Here is an 18,022-nt window from a genome sequence, read left to right on the forward strand (position 1 = left end):
ATTACTTAAGTGTAAGTTGGAGTGTATAAAGTGCTAATGGAATATCTGGCTAGCCAGAAATACCAGGTAAATATTCCAGACTCTGTTTAAGAGCTCAGCAACATGTATACTTTCTTATCCTATGATGAGGGGTTTGTTGAATTTCTTTACAATCTATATTTCCCGAGCAGTTTTGTTGGGGCACCTTGACTTTGACAGCATGCAAAGATTAAATATCCCAGAGTTACTGTCTATAGCATATTGAAGCACGGCTTCATTTTTAATTTATTTAAATCTGAGATGGGTAATTTTTTTATTAAATAAATCCAGATGGAACTGAACAGGAATGAATAAAGTGTGATTAGATGACTTAATGGCTTGTATTGAAGGTTATTCAAATCCACATTTTTATCCTCGTATAGTAATGAATGTCCTTACTTTGTGCGAATACATTTTGATGGAAATGGTATATATACTGTCCTTGCATTTAGTGCTTTGCATGTGACTCTGTTATGGCTCATGATGGATTTTTAATATAACAATATTTAAGATTAGCATTTCTTGTGTATTAGTACAAATATTTAAGCCATTTGGGGGGAAAATAACATTTGTGTGCTGTATAATAAAAAGTTGTTACTTCCACTTTAAGCTGATTGCAGAAGGTACTCTAACACTACTTCATCTGTATCCATCATCCATTCATGCCTAGATACCATTTCTATCAGATTCTGAGTCGCTGTTGTGCAGATTCTACGTCTTATTATTGCATTGTCTTTAAAGAGGAATTTTAAAAAGATTGAACCTCATCCCAATCAGTAGCTGACCCCACCTTTCCCTTTCCTCTTATAGTGCATCAGGGGGGTCTGTGTGGGTGATATTGTTGCGGAATCCCTCCCACGGTGTGATTTCATGACCATGGTCTAAACAGTTTGCTGTCTGTGAACCTCATTGACCAGGGTTGCCAACCTAATTTCTATTTTTTGACAGACAAAAGTCCCAAAAATCAGTACAACCATAATTTTGGACAAACAGGAGGTGGAGTCAGAAGCATACTTTTAAATAGAGTTATAGGTGGAGCTAAGCTTTGAGCATTATTATTATTATTTTGATTATTTTGTAGTGTTTATATAGCACTGACATCTTCCTCAGCATTTTACAGAGTACATAGTCATGTCTGTCCTCAGAGGAGCTCACAATCTAATCCTACCATAGTCATAGTCTGATGTCCTATCATATTATTATTATTATTATTATGTATTTATATAGTGCCGACATCTTCCGCAGCGCTGTACAGAGTATATTGTCTTGTCACTAACTGGCCTTCAGAGGGGCTCACAATCTAACCCCTACCATAGTCATATGTCTAGTGTAGTGTATGTATCGTAGTCTAGGGCCAATTTTTGGGGGAAACCAACTAACCTATCTGTATGTTTTTGGGGGTGTGGGAGGAAACCGGAGTACCTGGAGGAAACCCACGCAGACAAGGGGAGAACATACAAACTCCTTGCACATGTTGACCTGGCTGGGATTCGAACCGCGGACCCAGCGCTTGCAAGGCAAGAGCGCTAACCACTACGCCACCATGCTGCCCATATAATCATATAATAATAATTATTATTAATACGTATTTATATAGCACTGACATCTTCTGCAGCACTTTACAGAGTACACAGTCATGCCACTCACTGACTGTCCTCAGAGGCGCTCATGTAATCCCTACCAAAGTCATAATCTAATGTTCTACCACATTTATGGACTACATCTCCAAGCATGCATTTTTGCGGTGGCTGGCAAGGTGTGCATAATTTCAGTGCAGCTGCTTTATTTGTACTGTAGTTCTGTTCTGCAGTACACAAAGAAGTAAGATTAAGGCACCTGTGTAGACCTGGGGGGGAGGGGCCTAGAGATCATTCCCTTACAGTAAGTAAAGGCTCACGGCTGCCCCCAAAAAACATACCTTATCACGCGGGTACGTGATGAGGTAATGTACACGTGTATACACAAACAATAGTACGTAAAGTGTGGTCAGGATCAGGCCGTAATCGTGCACCAGTTAGAGATATCAAGGTACAGAGTAGCAAAACAAAATCAGTCATACACATAGGTCAGATGTCAGTCGTATTGTAAGGATCAGGCAATAACGAAGTCAGGGACAGGCCGAGTCGAACACGTGTATCAGATGGCAGCGGTACAGAAGGATCAGACTAGAGCGAGGTCAAGAGGCAGGCAAAAGGTCAGTACACAGATAAATATACAATAGATGTTACTTTAATAATATTACTAGGATATTACGTATAAATTACAAAGTATAATTACAAGAACAATACTGACTGACTAGAGTACATACTGTATATATTGTGTGTCTACACAATATATTAATGTATCTCAGAATAAAGCTAGCTAGGCCAAGAACCAGCGAACTGATTAGTATCAAGGCCAGTGAGTGAATGAATGCTCTGGCCTTAAATACATCTTTCCCTATCAGCCACCACTCCCACCTGATGATGTCACCTAGTGACATCACCTGCTGACATCCCTAAACCCTCCTCCTAAGCCTATAAGGCTTATCTGAACTCGTGCGCTCCCTATAGGTTGCACCGCGCACGCACAAGTCAGAAGACACTACCGCAGGGAAGCTGGGGACGCCACCAGAGGACTCCAGTGCAGAAGCCCCGCCGCTTGCCTGGATCACGCCGGAGATGCCGCGGGACCTGCCACTGGAAGGTAAGCTTATTACAATACCGTATACAAACCTCCTCTGGGGAGAAGTTTATTTAAAATTATGGTGCTCAGATCTCTAAGTTGTTTGTCAAAGGGGGTAATAGGAGCACTACATTGAGTGAATGGAGGATAGGATGCAGGTAGCTCAGTGACACAGACCCCAGCTTCTACATAGCAAATAGAACTGGGATTGAGCTGCCTGATCGAGCTGAGGGGAGAAAAAGCAGACAAAGTAGAATACCGTATATACTCGCAAGCAAGCCGACCCGCATATAAGCCGACCCAACTTTTGCCTGAAAAAACAGGAAAAAATGATTTACCCTCATATAAGCCGGGGGTAGGAAATGCTGGCCGCATGATCCCCCCCAGTCTGTCCCAGTATAGCTAGTATAGTGCCCAGTATGGGAAGGTAGTACCTCAGTATAGTTAGTAAAGTGCCCAGGATAGCTAGTATAGTGACCAGGATAGCTAGTATAGTGACCAGGATAGCTAGTATCATGCCCAGTATAGCTTGTAAAGTGCCCAGGATAGCTAGTATAGTGCCCAGGATAGCTAGTATAGTGACCAGGATAGCTAGTATAGTGACCAGGATAGCTAGTATAGTGCCCAGGATAGCTAGTATAGTGCCCAGGATAGCTAGTATCATGCCCAGGATAGCTAGTATCGTGCCCAGGATAGCTAGTATCGTGCCCAGGATAGCTAGTATAGTGCCCAGGATAGCTAGTATTGTGCCCAGGATAGCTAGTATCGTGCCCAGGATAGCTAGTATCGTGCCCAGGATAGTGCCAAGTATAGCTAGTATAGTGCCCAGGATAGCTAGTATCGTGCCCAGGATAGCTAGTATCGTGCCCAGGATAGCGAGTTTAGCGCCCCCCCCCCCTCTCTCCCCGCGGCCGCTGCTATTACCTTAGCTCCGCGGCTTCCTATTCCCCTGTCCTGCTCTTAAACAGCAGCTCGCCCCACGGTGGCTGCTGCGTGATGACGGAGGAAGTCGCAGAGAGTGGCTTCCTGGTTACTATGGGAACCTCTCTCTGCGCTTCCTCCGTCATCACTCAGCAGCCACCGTAGGGCGAGCTGCTGTTTAATTAAAGGGACACTTAAGTCAAACAAAAAAAATGAGTTTTACTCACCTAGGACTTCCAATAGCCCCCTGCAGCTCTCCGGTGCCCTCGACGTCTCCCTCCGATCCTCCTGGCCCCGCCGGCAGCCACTTCCTGTTTCGGTGACAAGAGCTGACAGGCTGGGGACGCGAGCGATTCTTCGCGTTCCCAGACACATTAGCACCCTCTAGTCTGCTATATGGTATATGATATATGCTATAGCAGCATAGATGGCGCTATTGTGGCCAGGAACGCGAAGAATCACTCGCGTCCCCAGCCTGTCAGCTCCTGTCACCGAAACAGGAAGTGGCTGCCGGCGGGGCCAGGAGGATCGTAGGGAGACGGCGAGGGTACCGGACAGCTGCAGGGGGCTATTGGAAGCCCCAGGTGAGTAAAACTCATTTTTTTTTGTTTGACTTAAGTGTCCCTTTAAGAGCAGGACAGGGGAATAGGAAGCCGCGGAGCTAAGGTAATAGCAGCGGCCGCGGGGGGAGCGGGTGGGAGAGGGCGGGGGAGCGGGGGGACGACCCTCAGGCACATCACTCGCAAGCAAACCGACCCCCCAACTTTTGACCCACTTTTTGTGGGTCCAAAATTCGGCTTGCTTGCGAGCATATACGGTAGTTGATTTGCTGTCCGATTAATGCACTTTTTTTTTTACTTTCAGCAGGAAAGCAGATGAGCAGTAATCAGCAGGCTCAATGACAGGTTATCTTGGAGGCAGTGTACTGAGCTGTTTCTTTCCCCAGCTGGCAGCCTGATAATGTTACATTACAGTGCCGGTGGTTCTGCTGACTGCCTGGGGGAGAACTATGAGGAAGATGGAGAATAAACAAGCCTCTCCATGACCGTCTCTTCCAGGACCCATGTTGCTCTCATCTCCTGACTCCTGCAGGTTGCTATTGGCAGCCATTGGACGGGGATGTGTGGGTGTGCTCGCTCAGCTGCCTCTCTTTCTTTCATCGTCAGGAGAGAGGAGAGAGAGAGGAGAGAGAAAAAAAAACTAAAATATTTTCGGTCTCAAATACTGTGTTCAAGAAACACAACTAAGTGTTCATGAATCAGAATGGACTACTGTGGACCAGTGGCATAGCTAGAGATGATGGGGCCCAATAGCAAAACTTTCATGGGGCCCTCAGATATAGGCACTCTTAAGCAACACCATCTGTCCCTGCCCTATAGATATGAGTTAATTGGGCAATTTATATTCTCATGCAATCAGCACTACACATAGTTCATGGGCACTGAGACAAAGTAGGAGGGTGGAGAAACACAAGAAGGTAATGGTGAATACATTAAGTATGCACTGGGCCCTCTATGCTCCCGGGCCCCATAGCAGCTGCTATGGCTGCTATGGCTATTGCTACGTCCCTAGTACTAGGGAAGGCACTCTAAGACGTCAGTCATTTTTACGATTTTGTGGTGATAACTAGACCTATAGTGACCAGTTTTCAGTGGGTTATAAGTTATACCAGACAGTAGCAAAATCAGTGAACAGAAGTCACATAACTTGTTAGATCAAGCCACCTCTTCTCCCCCAAAGCCCTTGTCCATCCATACCATGCACATGGGGCTCCTCCCTACCTCTAGGGCCAAGGAAATTCTGTGTTTTTTCTGGGGATATATGCAAATTTGCAATATCAATGGGTAAATACATTATCATGGGTAGATATATAAGATTGTCATTTAATCACATTTAAAAACCATTTTCCCTATCGTAACTTTAAAATAATTTTTCTCCAAATCTTTCTGATTTTTTCCCTTATTCCTACTATTCTCCTTAACATACCTAGCAAATTTGGTGAGTCTATTGGGGCTTAGCTATTAACCGCTAAAATGGGCGCCATTTACTTCAATGCAATTTGCAAAACTTTGCCAAAATTTTGCGAACCATCAAAAGTTCAAGGAAATGTAGGCAAAATTGCCATAGACATTCTTGCTCATCCTTCTTCATTAGCAATGGGCTAGCCATAATCAGCAAAATAAAAAGAAATAAACACTTGGAATATAGCATGCTGTGTATAATGAATCTATGTAATATATGGCTTTAATTTTTTTAATTTAATGACTGAAAGCAATTAATTTTTCAATGATATTCTAATTTATTGAGATTCACCTGTACTTGTCACATGGCTGGTTTACATTTTCAGAACTTAATCTGTGAATAAAGAACACTTTGTAATGGTGTTTAGGTTTTAAAATGTAGAAAATGTAATTTATCTTTTCCCTGATTTAGGCCAATAAGAAAGCTGTTGAAAAAGGGAAGGAGGAGGCTGAGAAAACATTAAGAGAAGCTGAAGACATCATGACTGAAGTCAATAACTTAGCACAAAATATCAATGAAGCTGATAATGTGAGTACAATATGTTTGCAGCAAAGGTAATGACAAGTTTAGACTGTACAGTACGCCTTACTTATTATATCACACATGCATTCAAAAGGTGCATGTGTGATATAAAATGCATTTGTGACATAAGGTAAAACACCTCATTTTACCATATAAAGTATAAAGGCCCTTATTCAGTTTACTTTTCCTCCTCAGTTTTCTCCTTGGAGATAATGTTTATCTTTTGTTCAAAATCACTTTTCAGCACTCAGCAAATGAAAAAGTACCAAAAAGTAAGTGACAAATAACTGTCAAAATTATTCTGAGTAATTTCTTGCTTGCTGGTGGCTGTAAAGGTATTTTATGGATACGGTGTGAAAATATCATCTAGGAGAAAATTTAGGAGAAAAAGTAAATTGAATAAGGACCAATGGGGTTAATGCACAAACTTACTGTTGGCACTGTGTACCGCGACTAACGCTATTAGCGTGACCTGCCGTACTTGACTAGTGTGATCATTGCTATGGTGTCACATATTACTAATAAGCAGTAGCGTTCACGTGAGTCGACTACCGTGGATCAAGTCAATAGCGTAACTCACAGTGCCGATAGTAAAGGTAATATTGCCATGCAAAGTATGCACGTCACTTTTACCACAAATCTTTGCATCAAGGTCAATGTGTTCCAAAGAAAAGACTGTATAGGTATCAGCCCCATTTCTAGGGGCGTGCAAACAGTGCAATCACCAGGGGAGCCGGTTTGAGAGGCAGGATGGGGGCACATCGGTGGGGAAGCAGGCATAGTGTATTTACAACTCACCTTCCACCGCCGATCCCCCGCAGCCTCTATCCGCTGCCTCTCCCGGCCTCTGTCGCATTGGTAACGGCTCCCCCTGTGATGACGTGACCGCATGTCATCACAGGGGGTGCAGTTACCAATGCAACAGACGCTGAGACAGGAAGGAGATCGAGGCTGCAGGGAATCGGAGGCAGAAGGTGAGTTGTAAATACACTATGCGCACTCCTCCCCACTGCTGCGGGGCACCTACCTATCTAACCTATACTAGGAGCACCTACCTATCTAACCTATACTCTGGGCACCTACCTATCTAGCCTATACTGAGGGCACTTGTCTATCTAACCTATACTGGGGGCACCTACCTAGCTAACCTATACTGGGGGCACCTACCTATCTAACCTATACTGGGGGATACCTATAGCTGGCTAACTATACCGTGGGCACCTATACCTGGCTCCACGGGGGGTGGGGTGGTGCAATTTCTACACCCTCTCCCTGGGTGCAATTTAGCCTAGAAATTGCACTGACAAGTATTTGCAGACATCATATGATCATATCCAGTAACGACAATGGTCAGGGTTAGATTGCAGTTTGCAATAGATATACATGCCAGAGCCCTCTTAGTTCACATTTTTGTCTATTTAAAAAAAGAAAAAAGTTTGTTTTCTTTTTTTTTATTACTATTTTTGGAACACTACTTTTTTCACTCTAATCTGTACATGCTTATACCTTCTCCATCACTATTCCATAGGAATACATTTGCAGGATCACCTTTTGCAACCATGTAATTTCCTGGAATAACTACATATCACATTTGAATCATACCTGTCTATGAAGAGCCATGCCCACTCCTCACTGCTATACAGTTGTCTGTAAGAACCTTGCATGGCCGTAGGGAGGTCTACATACTGTACGTAAACTGTCAGAGGTTTATTTGAATGTATTAAGTGTTTGTGTAATTAGCTTGCACATGTACAAGTAACAAGACACAAAAGTAAGACAACTTTTATTCAGTCGTTCAAAATGTATGCCCTGGAAACCCCATATTCAGGGGTGAATCTGAATTAAAACACCAGCACAAATCACCACCCACATGAGATGAAAGAAAGGAGTTGTGAGGGACAGCAGCCAATCTCTTTCTCTCGTTGGCACAGATTATTCCTATCCAATATTCCTTTTACTTTCGGTCATAGGGCCCTATGCAATTTCAGGAGATAAAAGACTTGCTTGAAGTGCATTGCTCATGAGTAACCGCTAAATTCAATTGCCTGCACCCTGCTGTCATTGCGCACAAGGTGGATCAGCGCAACACCAGGCCGCCTCCGAATGGCCTCTATCAGAGATGCGCTGAGCCCCCCCAGGAACTACAAACGCACCTTGAACCCAAACAGAAGCTCTGCATATACACCAAAAGCATGGCTGTTAACCACTTCCCGACCGCCCACTACACAGGGGCGGCGGGGAAGTGGAGCCCTGCAGGACGGCCTCACCCACAGAGGCGGCGGTCCATTTAAGGGCATGGGCGGAGCGATCGCGTCATCCGTGACGCGATCCTCCGCCGGCGCCTGTCACCGCTCGCTCGCCGCAACATCCCGCCGGCTATACGGAAGCGCCGGCGGGATGTTAACCCCGCGATCGCCGCATACAAAGTGTATAATACACTTTGTAATGTTTACAAAGTGTATTATACAGGCTGCCTCCTGCCCTGGTGGTCCCAGTGTCCGAGGGACCACCAGGGCAGGCTGCAGCCACCCTAGTCTGCACCCAAGCACACTGATTTCTCGCCCCCCTGCCCCAGATCGCCCACAGCACCCATCAGACCCCCCCCCTGCCCACCCCCCAGACCCCTGTTTGCACCCAATCACCCCCCTAATCACCCATCAATCACTCCCTGTCACTATCTGTCAACGCTATTTTTTTTTATCCCCCCCCCCTGCTCCCTGCCCCCTCCTGATCACCCCCCACCCCTCAGATTCTCCCCAGACCCCCCCCCAGACCACCCCCCCCCTGTTTACTGTATGCATCTATCCCCCTGATCACCTGTCAATCACCTGTCAATCACCTGTCAATCACCCGTCAATCACCCATCAATCACCCGTCAATCACCCCCTGTCACTGCCACCCATCAATCAGCCCCTAACCTGCCCCTTGCAGGCAATCTGATCACCCCCCCACACCAATAGATCGCCCACAGATCCGACATCAGATCACCTCCCAAATCCATTGTTTACATCTATTCTCTCCTCTAAACACCCACTAATTACCCATCAATCACCCATCAATCACCCCCTATCACCACTTGTCACTTTTACCTATCAGATCAGACCCTAATCTGCCCCTTGCGGGCACCCAATCACCCGCCCACACGCTCAGATTGCCCTCTGACCCCCCCTTATCAATTCACCAGTGCATTAATTACATCTGTTCTTCCCTGTAATAACCCACTGATCACCTGTCAATCACCTGCCAATCACCTATCACCCATCAATCACCCCCTGTCACCCCCTGTCACTGCCACCCATCAATCAGCCCCTAACCTGCCCCTTGCGGGCAATCTGATCACCCACCCACACCATTAGATCGCCCGCAAACCCGCCGTCAGATTACCTCCCAAATGTATCGTTTACATCTGTTATCTTCTCTAAACACCCACTAATTACCCATCAATCACCCCCTATCACCACCTGTCACTGTTACCTATCAGATCAGACCCTAATCTGCCCCTTGCGGGCACCCAATCACCCGCCCACACGCTCAGATTGCCCTCAGACCCCCCCCCCCTTATCAATTCGCCAGTGCATTAATTACATCTGTCCTTCCCTGTAATAACCCACTGATCACCTGTCAATCACCTGCCAATCACCTATCACCCATCAATCACCCCCTGTCACTGCCACCCAACAATCAGCCCCTAACCTGCCCCTTGCGGGCAATCTGATCACCCACCCACACCAATAGATCGCCCGCAGATCCGACATCAGATCACCACCCAAGCGCAGTGTTTCCATCTATTCTCTCCTCTAAACACCCACTAATTACCCATCAATCACCCATCAATCACTCCCTATCACCACCTGTCACTGTTACCTATCAGATCAGACCCTAATCTGCCCCTTGCGGGCACCCAATCGACCGCCTACACGCTCAGATTGCCCTCAGACCCCCCCTTATCAATTCGCCAGTGCAATATTTACATCTGTTCTCCCCTGTAATAACCCACTGATTACCTGTCAATCACCTATCAATCACCCATCAATCACCCCCTGTCACTGCCACCCATCAATCACCCCCTGTCACTGCCACCCATCAATCACCCGCTGTCACTGCCACCCATCAATCAGCCCCTAACCTGCCCCTTGCGGGCAAACTGATCACCCACCCACACCAATAGATCACCCGCAGATCCGACATCAGATCACCACCCAAGCGCAGTGTTTCCATCTATTCTCTACCCTAAACACCCACTAATTACCCATCAATCACCCCCTGTCACTGCTACCTATCAGATTAGACAATTATTAAACCACCACTACACAAAAAGCTAGACTAGGCCTCACTTGCCAGTATCAAATATTCCTCTTTATTGTGAGCAGATCAAAAAAGTGTGCAACAATTCCACAAATACTAAAACCATTAAAAAAATACACCCCAAAAGTTAGCGGAAATTGATTTTAATTGTGTTTTTTCACAAAGTGTCATTTTCCGCTAACTTGTGACAAAAAATAAAATCTTCTATGAACTCGCCATACTACTAACGGAATACCTTGGGGTGTCTTCTTTCTAAAATGGGGTCATTTGTGGGGTTCCTATACTGCCCTGGCATTTTAGGGGCCCTAAACCGTGAGGAGTAGTCTTGAAACGAAATTTCTCAAAATGACCTGTGAAATCCTAAAGGTACTCATTGGACTTTGGGCCCTTTAGCGCAGTTAGGGTGCAAAAAAGTGCCACACATGTGGTATCGCCGTACTCAGGAGAAGTAGTATAATGTGTTTTGTGGTGTATTTTTACACATACCCATGCTGAGTGGGAGAAATATCTCTGTAAATGGACAATTGTGTGTAAAACAAATTAACAAATTGTCATTTACAGAGATATTTCTCCCACCCAGCATGGGTATGTGTAAAAATACACCCCAAAACACATTATACTACTTCTCCTGAGTACGGCAATACCACATGTGTGGCACTTTTTTGCAGCCTAACTGCGCTAAGGGGTCCAAAGTCCAATGAGCACCTTTAGGCTTTACAGGGGTGCTTACAATTTAGCACCCCCCAAAATGTCAGGACAGTAAACACAACCCACAAATGATCCCATTTTGGAAAGTAGACCCTTCAAGGTATTCAGAGAGGGGCATGGTGAGTCCGTGGCAGATTTCATTTTTTTTTGTCGCAAGTTAGAAGAAATGGAAACTTTTTTTTTTTTTTTTTTTTCTCACAAAGTGTCATTTTCCGCTTACTTGTGACAAAAAATAATATCTTCTATGAACTCACTATGCCTCTCAGTGAATACTTTGGGATGTCTTCTTTCCAAAATGGGGTCATTTGGGGGGTATTTATACTATCCTGGAATTCTAGCCCCTCATGAAACATGACAGGGGGTCAGAAAAGTCAGAGATGCTTGAAAATGGGAAAATTCACTTTTGGCACCATAGTTTGTAAACGCTATAACTTTTACCCAAACCAATAAATATACACTGAATGGGTTTTTTTTTATCAAAAACATGTTTGTCCACATTTTTCGCGCTGCATGTATACAGAAATTTTACTTTATTTGAAAAATGTCAGCACAGAAAGTTAAAAAAATCATTTTTTTTGCCAAAATTCATGTCTTTTTTGATGAATATAATAAAAGGTAAAAATCGCAGGAGCAATCAAATAGCATCAAAAGAAAGCTTTATTAGTGACAAGAAAAGGAGCCAAAATTCATTTAGGTGGTAGGTTGTATGAGCGAGCAATAAACCGTGAAAGCTGCAGTGGTCTGAATGGAAAAAAAGTGGCCGGTCCTTAAGGGGTAGAAAGCCCTAGGTCCTCAAGTGGTTAAGTGGGAGCAGCTGACCAAAAACGAATTACATTAGTACATAGCAAGGAAATGAGCAGCGCTACTTAAAAACAGACTAGTGCCTACCTGCAAAAGAGTGCAAGCCCCACTTGTGGGGTCGAATACACACCGAGCATACACATAACCTGTCTACCACTAGAGGAGGATGTTGGTTTCCATTAACAGCTTGCATGCAACCTATTAAGTACTCGTCCCTCCCACTGCGAATAAGTCAATCCTCCATGGGAGGGGCCTAACACTAACTAAATCCTAACCTATGTATATGCATAGCCTGGGTGCGGCTAATCAAATAAAATTGAAAATTGCGCACAAGGTGGATCAGCGCAACACCAGGCCGCCTCCGAATGGCCTCCATCAGAGATGCGCTGAGCCCCCCCAGGAACTACAAACGCACCTTGAACCCAAACAGAAGCTCTGCATATACACCAAAAGCATGGCTGTTAAGTGGGAGCAGCTGACCAAAAACGAATTACATTAGTACATAGCAAGGAAATGAGCAGCGCTACTTAAAAACAGACTAGTGCCTTCCTGCAAAAGAGTGCAAGCCCCACTTGTGGGGTCGAATACACACCGAGCATACACATAACCTGTCTACCACTAGAGGAGGATGTTGGTTTCCATTAACAGCTTGCATGCAACCTATTAAGTACTCGTCCCTCCCACTGCGAAGAAGTCAATCCTCCATAGGAGGGGCCTAACACTAACTAAATCCTAACCTATGTATATGCATAGCCTGGGTGCGGCTAATCAAATAAAATCGAAAATTGAAAATTGCGCACAAGGTGGATCAGCGCAACACCAGGCCGCCTCCGAATGGCCTCCATCAGAGATGCGCTGAGCCCCCCCAGGAACTACAAACGCACCTTGAACCCAAACAGAAGCTCTGCATATACACCAAAAGCATGGCTGTTAAGTGGGAGCAGCTGACCAAAAACAAATTACATTAGTACATAGCAAGGAAATGAGCAGCGCTACTTAAAAACAGACTAGTGCCTACCTGCAAAAGAGTGCAAGCCCCACTTGTGGGGTCGAATACACACCGAGCATACACATAACCTGTCTACCACTAGAGGAGGATGTTGGTTTCCATTAACAGCTTGCATGCAACCTATTAAGTACTCGTCCCTCTCACTGCGAAGAAGTCAATCCTCCATGGGAGGGGCCTAACACTAACTAAATCCTAACCTATGTATATGCATAGCCTGGGTGCGGCTAATCAAATAAAATCGAAAATTGAAAATTGCGCACAAGGTGGATCAGCGCAACACCAGGCCGCCTCCGAATGGCCTCCATCAGAGATGCGCTGAGCCCCCCCAGGAACTACAAACGCACCTTGAACCCAAACAGAAGCTCTGCATATACACCAAAAGCATGGCTGTTAAGTGGGAGCAGCTGACCAAAAACGAATTACATTAGTACATAGCAAGGAAATGAGCAGCGCTACTTAAAAACAGACTAGTGCCTACCTGCAAAAGAGTGCAAGCCCCACTTGTGGGGTCGAATACACACCGAGCATACACATAACCTGTCTACCACTAGAGGAGGATGTTGGTTTCCATTAACAGCTTGCATGCAACCTATTAAGTACTCGTCCCTCCCACTGCGAAGAAGTCAATCCTCCATGGGAGGGGCCTAACACTAACTAAATCCTAACCTATGTATATGCATAGCCTGGGTGCGGCTAATCAAATAAAATCGAAAATTGAAAATTGCGCACAAGGTGGATCAGCGCAACACCAGGCCGCCTCCGAATGGCCTCCATCAGAGATGCGCTGAGCCCCCCCCAGGAACTACAAACGCACCTTGAACCCAAACAGAAGCTCTGCATATACACCAAAAGCATGGCTGTTAAGTGGGAGCAGCTGACCAAAAACAAATTACATTAGTACATAGCAAGGAAATGAGCAGCGCTACTTAAAAACAGACTAGTGCCTACCTGCAAAAGAGTGCAAGCCCCACTTGTGGGGTCGAATACACACCGAGCATACACATAACCTGTCTACCACTAGAGGAGGATGTTGGTTTCCATTAACAGCTTGCATGCAACCTATTAAGTACTCGTCCCTCTCACTGCGAAGAAGTCAATCCTCCATGGGAGGGGCCTAACACTAACTAAATCCTAACCTATGTATATGCATAGCCTGGGTGCGGCTAATCAAATAAAATCGAAAATTGAAAATTGCGCACAAGGTGGATCAGCGCAACACCAGGCCGCCTCCGAATGGCCTCCATCAGAGATGCGCTGAGCCCCCCCAGGAACTACAAACGCACCTTGAACCCAAACAGAAGCTCTGCATATACACCAAAAGCATGGCTGTTAAGTGGGAGCAGCTGACCAAAAACGAATTACATTAGTACATAGCAAGGAAATGAGCAGCGCTACTTAAAAACAGACTAGTGCCTACCTGCAAAAGAGTGCAAGCCCCACTTGTGGGGTCGAATACACACCGAGCATACACATAACCTGTCTACCACTAGAGGAGGATGTTGGTTTCCATTAACAGCTTGCATGCAACCTATTAAGTACTCGTCCCTCCCACTGCGAAGAAGTCAATCCTCCATGGGAGGGGCCTAACACTAACTAAATCCTAACCTATGTATATGCATAGCCTGGGTGCGGCTAATCAAATAAAATCGAAAATTGAAAATTGCGCACAAGGTGGATCAGCGCAACACCAGGCCGCCTCCGAATGGCCTCCATCAGAGATGCGCTGAGCCCCCCCCAGGAACTACAAACGCACCTTGAACCCAAACAGAAGCTCTGCATATACACCAAAAGCATGGCTGTTAAGTGGGAGCAGCTGACCAAAAACGAATTACATTAGTACATAGCAAGGAAATGAGCAGCGCTACTTAAAAACAGACTAGTGCCTACCTGCAAAAGAGTGCAAGCCCCACTTGTGGGGTCGAATACACACCGAGCATACACATAACCTGTCTACCACTAGAGGAGGATGTTGGTTTCCATTAACAGCTTGCATGCAACCTATTAAGTACTCGTCCCTCCCACTGCGAAGAAGTCAATCCTCCATGGGAGGGGCCTAACACTAACTAAATCCTAACCTATATATATGCATAGCCTGGGTGCGGCTAATCAAATAAAATCGAAAATTGAAAATTGCGCACAAGGTGGATCAGCGCAACACCAGGCCGCCTCCGAATGGCCTCCATCAGAGATGCGCTGAGCCCCCCCAGGAACTACAAACGCACCTTGAACCCAAACAGAAGCTCTGCATATACACCAAAAGCATGGCTGTTAAGTGGGAGCAGCTGACCAAAAACGAATTACATTAGTACATAGCAAGGAAATGAGCAGCGCTACTTAAAAACAGACTAGTGCCTACCTGCAAAAGAGTGCAAGCCCCACTTGTGGGGTCGAATACACACCGAGCATACACATAACCTGTCTACCACTAGAGGAGGATGTTGGTTTCCATTAACAGCTTGCATGCAACCTATTAAGTACTCGTCCCTCCCACTGCGAAGAAGTCAATCCTCCATGGGAGGGGCCTAACACTAACTAAATCCTAACCTATGTATATGCATAGCCTGGGTGCGGCTAATCAAATAAAATCGAAAATTGAAAATTGCGCACAAGGTGGATCAGCGCAACACCAGGCCGCCTCCGAATGGCCTCCATCAGAGATGCGCTGAGCCCCCCCCAGGAACTACAAACGCACCTTGAACCCAAACAGAAGCTCTGCATATACACCAAAAGCATGGCTGTTAAGTGGGAGCAGCTGACCAAAAACGAATTACATTAGTACATAGCAAGGAAATGAGCAGCGCTACTTAAAAACAGACTAGTGCCTACCTGCAAAAGAGTGCAAGCCCCACTTGTGGGGTCGAATACACACCGAGCATACACATAACCTGTCTACCACTAGAGGAGGATGTTGGTTTCCATTAACAGCTTGCATGCAACCTATTAAGTACTCGTCCCTCCCACTGCGAAGAAGTCAATCCTCCATGGGAGGGGCCTAACACTAACTAAATCCTAACCTATATATATGCATAGCCTGGGTGCGGCTAATCAAATAAAATCGAAAATTGAAAATTGCGCACAAGGTGGATCAGCGCAACACCAGGCCGCCTCCGAATGGCCTCCATCAGAGATGCGCTGAGCCCCCCCAGGAACTACAAACGCACCTTGAACCCAAACAGAAGCTCTGCATATACACCAAAAGCATGGCTGTTAAGTGGGAGCAGCTGACCAAAAACGAATTACATTAGTACATAGCAAGGAAATGAGCAGCGCTACTTAAAAACAGACTAGTGCCTACCTGCAAAAGAGTGCAAGCCCCACTTGTGGGGTCGAATACACACCGAGCATACACATAACCTGTCTACCACTAGAGGAGGATGTTGGTTTCCATTAACAGCTTGCATGCAACCTATTAAGTACTCGTCCCTCCCACTGCGAAGAAGTCAATCCTCCATGGGAGGGGCCTAACACTAACTAATTCTAACCTATGTATATGCATAGCCTGGGTGCGGCTAATCAAATAAAATCGAAAATTGAAAATTGCGCACAAGGTGGATCAGCGCAACACCAGGCCGCCTCCGAATGGCCTCCATCAGAGATGCGCTGAGCCCCCCCAGGAACTACAAACGCACCTTGAACCCAAACAGAAGCTCTGCATATACACCAAAAGCATGGCTGTTAAGTGGGAGCAGCTGACCAAAAACGAATTACATTAGTACATAGCAAGGAAATGAGCAGCGCTACTTAAAAACAGACTAGTGCCTACCTGCAAAAGAGTGCAAGCCCCACTTGTTAGGCCCCTCCCATGGAGGATTGACTTCTTCGCAGTGGGAGGGACGAGTACTTAATAGGTTGCATGCAAGCTGTTAATGGAAACCAACATCCTCCTCTAGTGGTAGACAGGTTATGTGTATGCTCGGTGTGTATTCGACCCCACAAGTGGGGCTTGCACTCTTTTGCAGGTAGGCACTAGTCTGTTTTTAAGTAGCGCTGCTCATTTCCTTGCTATGTACTAATGTAATTCGTTTTTGGTCAGCTGCTCCCACTTAACAGCCATGCTTTTGGTGTATATGCAGAGCTTCTGTTTGGGTTCAAGGTGCGTTTGTAGTTCCTGGGGGGGGCTCAGCGCATCTCTGATGGAGGCCATTCGGAGGCGGCCTGGTGTTGCGCTGATCCACCTTGTGCGCAATTTTCAATTTTCGATTTTATTTGATTAGCCGCACCCAGGCTATGCATATACATAGGTTAGGATTTAGTTAGTGTTAGGCCCCTCCCATGGAGGATTGACTTCTTCGCAGTGGGAGGGACGAGTACTTAATAGGTTGCATGCAAGCTGTTAATAGAAAACCAACATCCTCCTCTAGTGGTAGACAGGTTATGTGTATGCTCGGTGTGTATTCGACCCCACAAGTGGGGCTTGCACTCTTTTGCAGGTAGGCACTAGTCTGTTTTTAAGTAGCGCTGCTCATTTCCTTGCTATGTACTAATGTAATTCGTTTTTGGTCAGCTGCTCCCACTTAACAGCCATGCTTTTGGTGTATATGCAGAACTTCTGTTTGGGTTCAAGGTGCGTTTGTAGTTCCTGGGGGGGCTCAGCGCATCTCTGATGGAGGCCATTCGGAGGCGGCCTGGTGTTGCGCTGATCCACCTTGTGCGCAATTTTCAATTTTCGATTTTATTTGATTAGCCGCACCCAGGCTATGCATATACATAGGTTAGGATTTAGTTAGTGTTAGGCCCCTCCCATGGAGGATTGACTTCTTCGCAGTGGGAGGGACGAGTACTTAATAGGTTGCATGCAAGCTGTTAATGGAAACCAACATCCTCCTCTAGTGGTAGACAGGTTATGTGTATGCTCGGTGTGTATTCGACCCCACAAGTGGGGCTTGCACTCTTTTGCAGGTAGGCACTAGTCTGTTTTTAAGTAGCGCTGCTCATTTCCTTGCTATGTACTAATGTAATTCGTTTTTGGTCAGCTGCTCCCACTTAACAGCCATGCTTTTGGTGTATATGCAGAGCTTCTGTTTGGGTTCAAGGTGCGTTTGTAGTTCCTGG

General features: G+C 45.8%; 1 protein-coding gene across 12 annotated transcripts in view; it reads left to right on the forward strand.

Moving 5' to 3' along the window:
* The window catches only part of LAMA2 (laminin subunit alpha 2), a 1,150,433-nt gene that overhangs the window by 849,566 nt on the left and 282,845 nt on the right, over nucleotides 1-18,022 (forward strand). For all 12 annotated transcript variants that reach the window (XM_068231524.1, XM_068231529.1, XM_068231525.1 and 9 more), the window contains one exon: nucleotides 6,037-6,153. In XM_068231524.1, the coding sequence (XP_068087625.1) occupies nucleotides 6,037-6,153 (117 nt within the window). The remainder of the gene's footprint in view (nucleotides 1-6,036; nucleotides 6,154-18,022) is intronic.

This window comes from Hyperolius riggenbachi, chromosome 4 (genome assembly GCF_040937935.1).
Source record: "Hyperolius riggenbachi isolate aHypRig1 chromosome 4, aHypRig1.pri, whole genome shotgun sequence".
In the NCBI taxonomy this organism is placed as follows: Eukaryota; Metazoa; Chordata; class Amphibia; order Anura; family Hyperoliidae; genus Hyperolius; species Hyperolius riggenbachi.